The following is a 15,963-nucleotide window of genomic DNA, read 5'->3' on the forward strand; positions in this document are numbered from 1 at the left end:
ATACATATTTTTTCTATGGTGATTCTCAGTTGTCATATTAATATTATGTTTTTAAAAATAAGTCAGGGTGTTATTTCTCTATTGTATTGGTTTATTTTCAGATATGTAAACAGACAGCAGAATTAATGCGATAAATACACCGTATTTGTGGCATTACGTCGATTAAACATAATTAAGTGTACTAATAAATAAATATATCCAAAAACAAGATCAAAAATGTTAAAAATCAAAGCTTTAAATCAGGAATCTTCTTCTGATGAAGATGTTCCAAGTATTGGTAGAGAGGCGCAGGTAATTAATTATAATTTTATATTTGGGACAATTCTACATCATTTTTGCAGGAGGAAGTGGTGCTTGAGCACTATAATAAAGCATTAAGAGCTATAGCCAGCAAAAGTTATGTTGAATCAGAAGATACTTTAAGACAACTTATTGAAAAAAATATCCCAGAATTAGAGAATAATGGGGGTTTACCAAAATCCATGTCTACACTAAAATATTCTTGTTATGTTAATCTGGGAAATATACATTTGAAGCAAAACAATACTTTTAAAGCACTAGAAGCTTTAACACAGGTAAGTTTTTGATGTTCTAGTATTAAAAATATTATTATAAAAATTATAGGCATCGGACCTAGATCCAACTGATGTAACTTTATGGTGTAAGATTGGCAAATTGGCTATAACAGTGAATCAATTTAGGAAAGCGTCATATGCTTTTTCTAAGGTAATTGGATTTTTTGTAAATTATTAAGTCTTTTATATGATGAGACACTAAATAACAATAAATGACTTAATGACATTAAATTAATACTTAGGGGCTTGAATGCAATGAGTCACATTGGCCGTGTTTAGACAATCTTATCTCAGTGTTGTATGCACTTAAAGATACTGTTGCTTGTTTGCTTTACATAGGAAAAGCACTTATGCTAGATCCTGATTATACAAAAGGGTTGATATTGAGAAGGCAAATATACAGAGATAATCCAGCTACAAAGGAATATTACCAACTTTATAATCCAGATTAGTAAGTATACTTTGAGTTGTTACTGTAGTATGAAGATCTAAGTAGATTACATTTTAGCATTTGGGAGCCCCCCTTAAACATTGAAATAGAAGAAGAGGATGAAAGAGTTGTGTTAAAGGAGGCTCATAATTTATGCAATCAAGTGATAGAAGCTGAGAAAAACTTAGAATCTCAAATTTGTAAAACAATCCCATTACCAAAATCTTTAAATGACTATTCTTGGGTGTCTCTTGCAGAAACTGTAGTTTTTTGTCATCAATATATTACTGATAATGGAATGGTATATTAGTATTAATTTGTGACTTAGACTCCCTATATTAAAATTGTTTTAGAGTCATTTTACATCATTTGACATAAGCAAATGTATGAGTCAGAATACAGAATCTGTACATTCAGTATACTCAGAAAAATCCGATGAGCATGATGACAAAGAAAAAAAAACAGTTGAAACAAAGTTTAGTGATCAGGGTGCAGAAAATGGGTCAGAAAAGATGGACATTGAAACAGTTACGGTAGAGAGAAGGTTTTCCCAAAACAGTGAAAATACCAATGGACATGACAATATGGATAATATCACACCTGTTCAAACAGATAATGATGAAGTGAGTGTTTTTTTGTTATAAATTTGCCATTGAAAGCTTAAAATTGAAGGAACAAAATATGGAGGCAGAAAATGATAATGAAACAGATGGAGATAATGGAGAAACAAGTCAAAGAAGGAGGGGGAAAGGTACTAAACGAAAAAGGGATGTTTTATCAGATTTGCAAATTTGGGGTTGGCACAGTAAACGTAAACCACCAAAAAAAATCACTAAGGATTTTACAGTTGAAGATGCTTTAAATCGGATAATTCCAAAGAGTCTTCTCAAAAATAAAATTACCCCAGAAATATTATGTCAGGGTGGTAAGTTATTCATAGATTTCACTATTGTGTTCGTACATAATTTATTTTTTAAGGTGAAGATTCTATGAATACAATGGACATATACAACATGTATGTTCAAGATAAAGAATTAAATTTTCTTTCTCCAATACATTCACCGAAATCGGTAAATTATGAAGCCTATTTTAATACTGATAGGGAAAAAGAAGATGTGATGAGGTTTTGGACTAAGGAGAGAACAAGACTGGATGCTATAGTTTTAGTAAAAGAGTTAACGTTGGAATTGTCAAACCTGTGGCAGTACCAATGGCCAAAGAAACTTATACCACTCTACATACAGGTGTGCTCTACATCATTCGACTTTTGGCTAGTATTTTATGTTATTAGCTGCTTGGTTATATACTGACAATTTTATCACTTTAAAAAGGCATTTATTGAGGAAAATTATGCAATTGCAAGTACGATATATATTAGTCAAAATATTTGACTATCATTTTCTACAGCTTTTTCCAATTTCCTTTACTATATCAATATGTCGTAAGCGTTGACATATAGAAGGTAACTTTTTTCTTTTTTGAAAGGCTTTTTATGCTTGGGATTGTCGTATCTATAATTATTCTAGACACAGAAAGCGTCTTCTTGGGAAGTGGCTTGTTGTTCAGAATCAGAGAAAGTCAGCAAAAACAGAAATACTGAACAAACTAGTAATGCTTTTTTGCTGGGCGCCCATGAAATGTAAATATTCAAAAAGATTTGACCAGACTATTTGAAATAAATTTAATGGGATTAAAAATATGATTATATGACAATTTTTTAATATACATTAATAATATAAGAAATTAAAACAATATATTGTCATTTGTTAATTTGTATTTAGCTCAGTAACCAAGCAAGATGAGTGCGTGGTTAATTCATCAAGTAGCCTATATCTCCCCTACAGTCAGCTTACCGCACTTATCTTATTTACTCCGTAATAATTATCAAGCGAATTGCGACCGAGTTTAGCTAGTATTTTATGCTTTTGTTAGCTCCAATGTCAAATGAGGTTTTTCTGTTAATTTGGATTAAAAAATGGATTTTTTATAAACTATACACGCATTGTGGTTGTCGGTACATTTATCAGATCAGTTTCGAATTCGATGTTGGGTTCATAATAGAAATAGTCATATTAATGGGCTGCTAGATATTGGCAAGTTAAACTATTCTCTTGTAGCGTCCTTAAACTGTCTAAAAGTCTAATTAGCTTCAGTATTGTTTCATATACTTTATTTACACGTAAAATACTTGATAATCTCCTATTTTAGGTTTTTAAAATGTTTAGAGAACATGTTGATCAGCCGCAAGTTTTCTGTAACACACTTACTTTCGAAGAAATGAAAAATGATGCCATGGCCACCCTACTCTATGGAGAACTGATTACATTCACTGAAAACACTGAAACACTTCACCCTACCCAACTAGGATATCTGCAAATTATTAGTAATTGGAGCGATAAATGGCAGGATGCTTTTACGTCCGTTTTCATAAGGTTTCAGTGGCTTCAAGCTCACATCTTCCGCAAGACACATCAAAACGATTTGGCCATTAGATCTCTTCAGCTAACACTTGAAGAGATCGAGGAAAAAGAAACCAATTGTTCCGAGAGGTTCTCGTTAAACTTGCCCAATTTCTCCAAATATGGTTTCATCACGAAACAGATCGTCGAGAAAATTATCAATCACCTAAACATGATAATCTCGCTAACAAACGTCGAGACTCTTTTTAATTCGCAAAACTACCAAGAAGTCATCGATATTTTGAAGCAAACCTTCGGTTCCGGCTCGTACTCGAAAGTGGGGAGAATGGGTAGGCCAGCACAGTTGGGAATCCTGTTGCATTCCTTGTGGTATACCGATTGGGGCGAGTGTTTCGTTTGGACCGAAGAGTGCTTGAATGAAGCCCTTCAGAACTACGGGAAATTAAATGCCGATCACGAAAAATGGGAGAAGATTATTGAAAAGTGTCTGGGAATATTTCATGAGATAATTAAGAAGGAGACTTTTAGTATTATCGATAAATTATCCGAGGACAATAGGTGTCGTTTGGTGGATGGGTTATCTAGAATTGTTTGCATACAACTTAATACAGAAGGAAGTGTCATACCGTTTAATAGCGTGGCTCCATGGATTATATTGCATTATGTTCTATCACGGTTAGTTGGTGTAATTTTATTTAGATACATTTTTAAAAATGATTTATTTTATATAGTGAAGAATATCGACAGTACGCCACCAATAAACACAACCATCATAAACGAGGCAAAATTGAGACCAACGGTGTTTCGCCGGACTCATCTGATCATGAATTGCCGCCTTCAATAGCTATTTTGTTTTCGGCTCACGAATTTTTGGGTAAGTATACAATTTGGTTTTCTCTTATCCACATATTCATATTCATACTGACTCTTAGAGGGCTATACTACCTTGGTGCCCTGGAAGATTTTTTGGAACTTTTTTCTCGAAATCTACTTGATGTGATGTAACAAACATTTTTAACGATTCGCGAATATTCACTTTTAAAATTAACGCAATTTATTTACTTCCATTTAATTTTGTGCAATATGTTGTCATTTGTCAGACCTGTAAAGCGCTTATCTTCATCCAACAAGTATCGTCAACATTTTACTTCTTTTACCTGCGACGAAGTATTGAAGGTTCTTCGAAACAATGTCAGTAACCCATATGTCACTAGATCTGGCCTGATTCTTGTCTTGGGGTTTATTAAATATTTCCTAATTTAAAATTAAATTAGACTAAACCTATAGTTAAGAGTAACAGCATTGAGCACTGATAATTAATAATTATAAGAAACACTACAAGTATTGGTAATAAATAGAAGAATTTTTGTTTTGGCAGCGTTGGATTACTAACCCGTTTTGTTAGTTTGATGTTTTATAGATTTTTTAATTGTTTCTTAATTGTTAAGTTGGGATTATCTTGATTGACAGTTTTTTAATTTGAGCCTGATCTGTTTAATTTTTTATCTAATGGTAGGTACACATCTGAGCATTCGATTTGAGCGGATTCGGAGCATTGATGAAAAAAGGCAAAATTTAGCCAAATTCGTCGTGCACGCATGTTTTTTATGAATGAATCAGTTCGAACCTTAAGTTACGTTAGATATACTCAGTACGGTCTTAATTTATAAATTGATTTATTATTACTGTTCTGTTGTACTTGCATTAATAGATAAGCAAGGCGAGTATGGGATTCATAGAGTATCTATTTCCCAAATTAATATAAAACTAAATACTTAAGAGAAAACAATTTCAAAGAGAACTTTAGAGTTGAGAATAAACTTATACACTATACAAGTTCGTGTGGTTTGGTTCGCTTCAATCTTCTGATTTTCTGCGTGTTGTCTAGTAGCTGTATTGCTTCTATGTTGCTGCGATTTAGCAACCTTATTTCCAGTTTTCAAGGCGAAACCTTGGGCCGAAGTGATCGTGCAGCTCTTCGTTGGTTACGTAGCGATAAGTATTGGTAATTAATTATAGAACTTTGTTTTGACTGTGTTGGATTATTAGTTGGTTTGATGTTTTAGTGCAACCACATAGGTCCAAATTAACTTTTTGATTTACTGATATACCATCTCTAATATCTCTTTGTTTTTAATCCATGTTGAGAGTATCTTTCCAATTTAACCTACCTTTAGCTGATTCTGCTTGAGGAATCGGGCAGCCATCAAGTGGAATTGGAAACATGGATAGATTTGGAACTATGAAGCTGTATTTTCCACTCTCTAGTCCATTTGTAGATTTTGTTGACTGCTACTTGTTCTTCGTACCCTGGTAACTGTGTCGTCACCAAAAGTTCCAAATACTGTTTCTTTTGTTCTTGGGATATCATCAGTGTAGAGCAGATACAGGAGAGGTCCAAAGACGCTACTCTAGAGAACTACAGCTGAAATAGTTTTAAGTGTTGAGAATGCGCCTTCTTGCAAGACTCTAAATTTTCTTTTGAAAAGATATGATTCCAGCAGACGACAATTACTCTGCGGTAGTAATTTGCACATTTTGTAGATTAATCCCAAATATCATGCTCGATCAAAAGCTTGTGAGGCATCTAGAAATATTGCAGAGCAGTATTTATTTTCTTCAAAAGCCTTTTCAACAACCGTTGTTACTCTGTGTCGAAATACAAACCGGAAATCTGGTATTTCTATAAATGGTTTAATACGTTTTAACAGCAGTTTCTCTGATGATGCTGATACCGTAAGTAACAACGAAATAGGCCAGTAAGATCCAACTTAAGCATAATTATTCGAGCAGCCTTAAACACTCCGGAACGTGCTTTAGTCTCAAATGGTCATTGAATATGTAACATATATCAACATGATAATTGCTTTTCGTGGCAGCTCTTTCAATAACCCAAGTGAAATACATTTTTTTATTACTCTTCGTGAGTCCACAATCTACCCTATTGAGAATAAGTATTTCTTGTCTATATTATATATACATGGCATGTAGAAAATCACTTCATTAAGCAATCTTCTGTATAAAATATTTTCTTAATTAATTAGTCTTATTCTAAAGCTTATTCTAAAGACTACATATGTCCAGTAATCAGATCAGGTGGTGTTAAACGTTTTAGTCTACGCACTTCACTATCACGTCGCATATTTAGCTGGTTAGCGAGTACATTGGGATGCACTGATACTCTTTCGAAGTACTTCACACAAATACGTTGAGTTATACTCGTTATAGGTTCTAGAGGAATATCGCGTTGTATCACTTTATTTGAAATATAGTACGGAGCATCAACAATGCCACGCAACACCTTATTTTGGAACCGTTGAATGATGGATATATTAGATTTGCTAGCGGTACCCCATAGGTGGATTCCATATGTCCAAATGGGCTTGAGTATAGACTCATACAGCAATACTTTATCTAATGATAACTTGGATTTGCGCCCGATGAGTCAATACATTTGATATAATTTTAGTCCTAGTTGTTTCCGTTTAGAGAGTATGTGCTTCTTCCAGGTTAGGCGTCGATCTAAGTGCATACCAAGATATTTAACATGCTCTGCTTGGGGGAGTTGACGATGATTGATATTCACTGGTGGACATGTTCTTCTACGCAGGGTAAACGTTATATGCGTGGATTTTGTTTCATTGGCTTTAATGCGCCATATCTTCAACCATAATTGTATTTGCCCCAGGTGGGTTTGAAGGTTTATTGATGCTGTGACTGGATCTTCATGGGATGCTAAGATTGCTGTATCGTCTGCATATGTTGCCACAGTAGTTATTTTTGTGGTGGGCAGATCAGCCGTATACAGAAGATACAGTACTGGACCCAGTACACTACCTTGCGGAACTCCTGAATATATGGGATTTAATTCGGTATGTTCATCGCCTTGGTTTACAATAAAATGTCTGTCAGTGAGATACGATTTTAGTAACTGATAGTTCGGATGAGGGAGAAGTTTCTTTAGTTTAACCTGCAAGCCCGTATGCCATACTTTGTCAAAAGCCTGAGATATGTCCAGAAAAGCAGCCGAACAATATCTTTTGGCATTTAGGTCAGCGTTTATTTTGTTTACAAGTCTATGCACTTGTTCTATAGTCCCATGCTTATTGCGAAAGCCAAACTGATGTTCTGGAATAATTTTTCTTTTTTCTATTATATAGTTTAGCTTTTTTATGTTAATTTCTCGAAAACTTTCGAGATTATCGGTAATAAACTTATAGGTCGGTAGGAGGTCACATCCTCTGGTATTTTTCCTGGTTTAAGAATCATTAATATTTTAGCTACTTTCCAGATACTAGGGAAGTAATTAATTCGTAGCATGGCATTAAATATAAATGTTAATAGTTTTATACCCTTTTCTGATAGTTCTTTTAAAATTTTGCCGGTAATTAAGTCATAACCAGGAGCTTTTTTAATATTAATCTTTCTCATTATTGTATGTTTAACTTTTTTGACCGTTAATTTTTCGTGCGGTAAATCCATTTGAAATGGCGAATCTAGAAAGCTAGTAATTTTATTTTCCTCATCTTTATGTAGCTGAGACTGGAAAGGTTTAAAAACATTTTTTAAGTGTTTTGAGAACACTATTTCTATATCCATTTCAGTTTGTAACGGTAAGTTTAGAGAGATATTTTGGTCTAAGTTTTCTCTAAATGGGGGCCAGTTAGTTCTATTATTGCACAGAGAAGGGGGTTTATCTTTGATGGTAATTTTTGAAGAAATTGTTACTATTATTGGTGAATGATCAGAAGACAGGTCGAAACATGATTCTGCCTGACACTTTTTTGGATAAATATTTTTTATAATACAGAAATCTATTGTATCTGGTTTTTTATTTCTGTCTGAAGGCCAATATGTTGGTTCAGCAGTAAAGATATGTCGTAAGTTATCTGTCCTTATGGCTTTTAGCAGTTCTCTACCTTTTGAGGTTATTATTCTTCAACCCCACATCAAATGTTTTGCATTATAATCTCCTCCTGCTATAAATCTATTACCTAGCGTACTGAAGAATTCTTGAAATTGTTCTGCCTTGTTGTTATGTTTGGGTGGGCAATAAATCGCAGAAATTGTTAATGATCCATGGGCTTCCTCTATGGTTATACTGGTGGCTTGCAGGTGGTCTTTGCGGAACTCTTCTTTTCTTTTTCGAAATGCTTTATATGATCTCGAATTATTATGGCTGTACCTCCATGTGCTTTATCATCAGGGTGATTTGTATGATAAAGTTTATATTTAGGAATTTTCAAATAATGTTTGTCCGTAAAGTGTGTTTCGGAAACCATCATAACGTCAATATTTTGTTCAGTTACGAACATTTTTAGTTCCCTGGCGTGTTGTTGGAGCCCATTGGCATTCCAGACGGCGATTTTGTAGCTATTGTTTGTAAGTTTGCTGACGACGATTGTGAGTAGACCAAGCATCGTACTCATTTGATCCATTAGTTTGGCCATCATGTTTTCTAATCTAGAGATGTTGCTAGTTTCAATAGGTTGAGATGTCGTCTCTCGATTTTGTGCTGAACCATTTTCAACCATTTGGGCATAAGTTATGTCTGGTTGACTTGGTCTGGTGGGTAGACTGGTAGGTGTGGATTGCTTTTGTTGCTGTTGATGCCTTTTTTCTCTTAAGGCAGAATAGAGTTTCTGCTGTAGTTGCTTATGAACTGCGCAACCCTTGTAGTTCGCTGGATGATTTCCGTTACAGTTAACACATTTCACTTTTTCATCGCGAACTTTACGAGTACAGTCTCCTGTTTTATGTTCTCCCGCACATTTTACGCATCTATATGATTTGCGACAGTAAGTCTTTGTGTGCCCGTGCGCTTGACACCTTGTGCATTGTGGTATAATTCTTTTTATATGTGGTGGTTCGCATTTAATAATATTATTTTCCAATTTGGTGATTTCATACACCGCCTTATTATTTCCATTAGGTTTTATATCTATATAAAACATAGGCAGAGGTTTTTTTGTCGTGCGATGTCGTATATTGTGAACATTTACGATCTCGTGGCTTTTTTCAGCTAGGGCTAGCTTGATGGTGCTAAAGTCCGCCCCGTGATGTAATCCTTTTAACACGAATTTAAATGTTCTCTCGGATTTTGGCCTGAATGTATGGTATTGAGTGTTTCTTTCATGTAATTCTTTTACAAGAACTTTAAAGTGATCCGCTTCGAGCAATTGGATTTTAATTGTTTCATAGCTCACTGTTTTAATTGTGTAGTTCGTAGTAATGGTTTTCAATAGGTCATGGATGTGTTTTATTACTCCTACCTTATAGACTGTTATTGGTGGTGGTTTGGGAACAACTTTTTCAGAGCTTGGTTGTATATTCTCTTCAATTTCTTCCGACAGATTGCTAAAGCTGTTTTTTGTCTCTATCGGTTTCTGCAGCCAAGAGTCACTTCTCAATCGTTTTTTGTTAATGACTGTAGTCCATTCTGATGGTGGAGTTTGCATTATTGCTGATTGCTCTAATCTTATATCAAAGTGTGCAGGTGATTTGGTTGAATCGCTGTGGTTTGCCATTTTTAGATTTTTAATATTTTATTTAATTTACTTCCAGAGGATAAAAAAATAAAATAAATACATTGTTTATTTCACGCACTTAATTTTTCAGTTACGTTATTTTTTGCACTAGTTTTTAACCAAAAATACTATAAATGAATTTCAAAAGCACTGTTGTAAATTAAGGGGAAATAATTTTAAAACACTAATAAAAATGAGATGCAGTCTTTTTGTCTGGTCACGTAAACACGTATTCACTACACTTTAGGTCTGCTGAGAGACGGATAGCCGCATCTGTTATGCGTTTTTAACACTCAATTAAATAACCGTAATAAAATACTGGGTTTTTTTTAAAGAAAGGTATCTTTCTAGAGCTTGGAGCGTATTGAAAATACGTCTTCACCCTACGAAGGTTGGAACTGAACTAAGTGAAATATCATGTTAGCTATTAAAATAAGGCACTATTTCTTTCGATTACCGTCACTTATTTGATAAAAATATTGGTTTACTAGACTGACAGGCAAGACATGGAGATGGCCTCGCGTTCATTTATGCTGACCTATTCTGCTTATTTATCTGGTTATCATACAGGGCTCTATTTAGCCATATACATACATATACGCATCCTAATAGTTAGCATCTCCCTGTTCTCCCAAAGTTGTTGCCGTTGAATGATTTTCGTCTAGAAATTCTACTTTATCAGATGTACTATTGTTAACAGTTACTATTGTTTATCTAATATTTATTACTGTCATTTGTATAAAGCATTAATATAATATAAGCATTGCATAAATATTTGGAAAAAGTATAACGAATCTATCAAGGTAGTATATGCCCTTGAGGTATCCATTAAAGTTTTATAACTTCTTAGGACCGAAAGGTTGGTGTTTAACGGCGCAAGGCGAACTTTTGCACTTTATTCTGGATACCGTTTTGGACAGGTTAGATACGCCGGTTTTCGAGCCAGTTCGTGATAAAATCGAAGTCCATATCGAACAAGGGCTTTTCTGTTTGTACCTCTACCCCAGTAAAAAGACAAAGGTAACGGTGATTTGCATATAAATATGATAGGAGGAACAATTATCAGGTTGTATTATTTTCAGATGTCTCGTCATCTAGTGGATCATAACGTTGGTCCGTTACAATTAACATGGGAGAGATCCTTTCAGCTCTACCAGTATTATGCCCCGGAATGTCTACCCGAATTTAACTCCTTCAAAAATGCGTCTATTTCCGCCGATTTAGAACAGCTGTTCAAGAGAATCCTAGCCCTTATACCCTTTAGGTGCGATTTGCACACTCATCTGCCCAAAGTAATGAATTTCATTTACGGAAAAGCGGATAAAGTACCGGAACCTATGGATTTTCCCAACAAAATTCGTGCCATATACTACCTTTTAGGAGACTTCTATTTCAAAGAGAAAGCGTTCAACAGATGCATCAAATATTTCCAATTGGATTTATGCATAAATCCGCAGCGATTGGACACGTGGGCGTGTCTAGCTTTAAGTTACACAGCGCAGCTGGAGAGCATCCTGAACTTTTGCGAGAAGCTGAAGAACGAGTCTGATTTTTTGGACAAAGCCAAATCGGCACAAATATGCTTCAGGAAGGCGTTAGAACTTAAGGATGACGATTGCGTGTTGTGGATAGAGCGTGGCGCTTTTGAGTATATGGTTCACTCGTTTTGCTCTCGTTTAATCAAATATGAGTCTGAGAATTTCAGCATGGAGAAGTAAGTTTGTCCTGAGTAGAGTTTCCAACTAAAATTTTATAATTATGTATCCTAGATTATTTTTGTCATATAATTCATTAATAGCCAATAATTAGAAATTTAAGAATAATTTTAATAACTTCTTTTTCATATTGGCATCATATTAAAATATCTGTATAAGAAATAACAATAAAACCACCATAATAAATATGGGACCAATATTAAAATATATAACAATAACCTTTATGAACAATAAGATCATTCATAAAAAGAAATTTTCGTGAAGTGAAAACACTCACTCTTGAATATTTTTGTATCAGTCCAAAACTCATATTTTTTGTAAGAGTTATTGTTGTTGTAAGTTTTGCATGCACCTTTTACCTCTTAGGCCAGTCACATAAGCCAAAAAAGAGGGCTAACCTCGGAATGAGAGATAATAAGCTGTAAGTCCATATAAACCTTTAACCAACAAGATCCATATTCCATTTTTATACAATGTTTGCACAGTGCCGTTTTCTTGTTGATGCCCATAAATTTTCAAAATTGGATTGAAAGTTCTTTTTGGTTCATAGACAATTAAAATGACGAGCAAACCTATATTTTCCCCTATCATTATGGCAGTTCTTGTGATTCTTTGATAGCTTTCTTTGTGATAAGAACATCTAATCATCTCTGGCCTATTCACTAGTGATATTAACAACTTCTAATTTAATATATATATATATATATATATATATATATATATATATATATATATATATATATATATATATATATATATATTAATAATTTGTGGACTTTACAGGGCATGTCATTTATGGGAACCCACGATATACCTTGTATTCACCGTCTATCTAAACTGTGTGAGTGAAACTAAAGGTTGAATAGAATTTTATTTCCTATAATACTTATAATAAATTCAAATAGCATTAAACCCATAGGAAGCGACATATTTGCAAAAAATGCAATTTCTGTGACCTTTAAGACTTTTGAAACAACTTTTAGAATGATAAAAGAAAGGACTTTAGTACTTACAGCTTATTATATCTCATTCTAAAGTGAAAGCCCTAATTTGATTGGACTGTTATACATAGAGTAAATCTACAAACATATTGAATCAGAAACATTATTCTATTCTGAATTTTCTTCAGAGCTGTTCTTGTACAAAAAATATTTTTGTTCCTCTAAGCTAGATATTTATACCTTCTTCATTTTTTTTTAAGTTTCTTTAGTCTATTTTCTTTGCTTCTATTCATAGAAAGGACGAAGCAAACAACATTGATTTAGCAGCCATAATCTTTGTCAGGTTTTTTAGATTCTAGTTCTCTTATTGGAGATAATTGTTGGAAAAGTTCTGGAGGTTTCTAAAAAAAATGTCAAAATACTTTATTTCCAATCTCTGCTACAATGCATACATGAAAAATAATGATTACATGGCTTTTATCAAGAATATATTCTAGCCTCAAGATTTAGATATTATAGTAGATAAACCATTTTTTGAGAAAATCAGGTTTCCTGTTTTCATGTTTCCAATCCATATAGTTTTCTGAAATAAAATTAAAAAAACATTTTGTCATGTGTGGTCCATCTTTAAAAATACTATATTTGTATAAAATATATTATATATTATTTATATAAAATATATATTTTTTATATAAAAATAATTCAAAATTCATACTTTCAGACATACAGATATACTAAGATATTTATTAAAAAAGCAAATCAAGATAATATAAAGTTTGAGATACAATTTTTGGGGTAATTACAGTATGTAATAACCGTGATCCATATATTGTAACGTCAAAATTAACTATTCAGCTGAGTGAGCTGTTCCAAATTTTTAGGCAGCACAAGCCCTCAGTTCCATGCGGTCAATTCGAGTTTCCTGTCGTCAGACATTAAATATGCGAGCTTCTGTATCATTTGTGATGGTCACGAATTTTCAAAATTGAATTGAATGTGCAATTTATGGTCGGAGCTTTCAAGAGTGTCTCTTTTTGGTCGACCTGTCCAGTTCTTACGTCACAAAAACAAAAAGAATTTAGAAAGAATCTCTCGCATGTTGTGTCTATCATATCGATTTTTTTTCTGATTTTTCTATCCTTCCAAGGGTTTTGTTTGCAACACTGTGAAATTTTCAAAGAATACCAGAAAACAGTAGCCCTCGCCAAATGTACAAGATGGGATTAAAAGTATAAATATGAAGAATTCCATGTAATTTGTTCGGATACTAATAATTTGATGCGTTATTTATTTAAAAAAAATGTAATTTTAGCCCTTAGTAAAGTAAGTAATAGATTGCCAATATATATCTTTAAGGTTTGAATTGCTTGAGAGTGAGAAAGAAAGTTATTTGGATAGTTCAAGAAAGAGCCTGAGAAGTGCTATAAATCTTTTTGATCCAGAGAAAAGCCAAAATGAACAGGATGAAAGATGGTTGCAATATTATATCTTGGGTAAAATCGAAGAGAAGAAGCGAAAAGAACCCTCAGTATATCTAAATTATTATCTAGAAGTAATACCTTCGGTTTTATATGTGGATAGACTAATCTGTTAGCTTGTTTTCTACAGGCGACGTCTCTGCTTAACGAAAACAAAGCCACTTACCCAGAGAAGATCAACTACAACAACCCACAATATTTGTCCGTGGAGGCATTGGAGCTCAATTATCGAGTTCACGCTTCTATTTTGAAATATTTGGAGCTTCACGAAGACAAAGAGATACCGACTACTATAGGAGCATTTTTCAAGAAATGTGTGGCTTCTGCTACAAAGCATTATATCGTTCAGGCTCCTTCCATAGCACAGTAAGCAACTTCCAACTTACCATGAATATTGTTAATATACACATTTATTTATTTTTTCAGGGCATCAAAAATTACCGAAGCAAATTGCAATGTGAATGTTGGTTTGCAGGAAACAAAATCTGTTGAAACTTCAGAGACTAATAAAACTCAAGCAATGCCATGTTCCGAATCGGAGTTAATAGTTCAGCAGTGTTTGGAGGACGTTTTGTCGAAGGTAGACGAAATCGTAACGGGTAAAGAAACCGAAAATGCGCAAGAACCAGAAAAACTGATAGAGGATGATGTGGCGATTGTGAACAAAGAACAGGACGATGTTATCATGATATCCGACTCAGAGGATGAGGATTGTAAAGATCCGGAAACCGAAGCCGTTGCTAAAGAAAAACAACAGGGCGTTTCTGAACTGGAAGATGTGCAGTTTCTGTTAGATCAGATGATGGAACAGACTATGAAAAACGTAGAAAAGTATCATGATCCTGATGCCAACAATAGCGGTACTGAACAAGTTGAGGAGGCAGTGGATAATGAGGAATCGTTAAAAATGCACGTCGATCCGATGTCGGACAATAATGGCACTATGATTGTAGACGAACAAGTCGAAAAAGAGACACAGCCGAAAGAAAAACCAAGCGACAGTGAAACCGATACCGATAACAGAAGGGCCGATGACGATTCCTCCACCTCCTCGACTACGTCTTCCAGCAGTAGCAGTTCAGATTCTGATAGCGACGATTCAGATAGCGGATCTACAACTTCATCTGAAGAAGCCAGCGGTAATATGTCCAATAGCGAGATTTTACAGTTGGTGGATAAATGCGTTAATGGCCTGGAAATGTGTGTCACTCGTTTGCCTCAAAACTACAAGGCACTGTATCGATTGGCGCATTTATTTTTCAACTACAAAGGTAGAAAGGATTATACTAAATGTAAACAGCTGCTATTGGGCGAGTATGTGTGCAAGGACGGTACCGTCGTGAACGGTTTGTTTTCAGACAGGAAGGCAAACAACTTTTTTAACAACATTTGGCGTATACCATCAACGGAAATCGATAGGCCAGGATCGTTAGCTGCACACATGAACCGTTGCATTTCTCTCTTGCTTCAGGTGTTGAGGAACACCAATGATAACAAAACCTTAATGGAGATATGCATGCAGTTGAGGAAAACGCCGGATAGAGATAAGATTTACATCAAGGAAAGTGACAGAGATGTTTTTTCTGATCAGGCCATGAATATGTGTATACAGAGCTTGAGGGCGCAGATCAAAAATATTGATAACATGAAAAGCCAGCAAGTAGTAAAGCTGCTGTTGGATATACATCGCATTTATCAGAAGGTACGTTTAATTAAAGGAATATTATAGTCTTACGAAGGTACAAAATCTTTTTTTTTCAATTGAATTTTTTAAATAATTCAATTTTAGACCAACGGTTAATTTATTTCTAATAGTTCCTAAATTAGTTCTCATTTACTACAGTTCAGCCAACAATAAGCGGTGATTTGATTCCCTT

General features: G+C 34.3%; 1 protein-coding gene across 2 annotated transcripts in view; it reads left to right on the forward strand.

Annotated features, from left to right (window-relative positions):
• Nucleotides 1–15,963, forward strand: part of LOC143198002 (calcineurin-binding protein cabin-1) — a 23,546-nt gene continuing 7,583 nt past the window's right edge. For both annotated transcript variants that reach the window (XM_076406897.1, XM_076406896.1), the window contains exons 1-15: nt 1–291; nt 342–575; nt 625–726; nt 818–1,026; nt 1,084–1,306; nt 1,359–1,628; nt 1,678–1,930; nt 1,984–2,249; nt 3,214–4,100; nt 4,157–4,299; nt 10,803–10,972; nt 11,035–11,666; nt 13,965–14,160; nt 14,217–14,452; nt 14,513–15,788. In XM_076406897.1, coding sequence (XP_076263012.1) covers nt 217–291; nt 342–575; nt 625–726; nt 818–1,026; nt 1,084–1,306; nt 1,359–1,628; nt 1,678–1,930; nt 1,984–2,249; nt 3,214–4,100; nt 4,157–4,299; nt 10,803–10,972; nt 11,035–11,666; nt 13,965–14,160; nt 14,217–14,452; nt 14,513–15,788 — 5,172 coding nt within the window. In that variant the 5' untranslated portion in view covers nt 1–216. The remainder of the gene's footprint in view (nt 292–341; nt 576–624; nt 727–817; nt 1,027–1,083; nt 1,307–1,358; nt 1,629–1,677; nt 1,931–1,983; nt 2,250–3,213; nt 4,101–4,156; nt 4,300–10,802; nt 10,973–11,034; nt 11,667–13,964; nt 14,161–14,216; nt 14,453–14,512; nt 15,789–15,963) is intronic.

This window comes from Rhynchophorus ferrugineus, unplaced genomic scaffold (assembly GCF_030347505.1).
Source record: "Rhynchophorus ferrugineus isolate W39M unplaced genomic scaffold, kcgeb_rfMv2 rfM6, whole genome shotgun sequence".
Taxonomy (NCBI): domain Eukaryota; kingdom Metazoa; phylum Arthropoda; class Insecta; order Coleoptera; family Curculionidae; genus Rhynchophorus; species Rhynchophorus ferrugineus.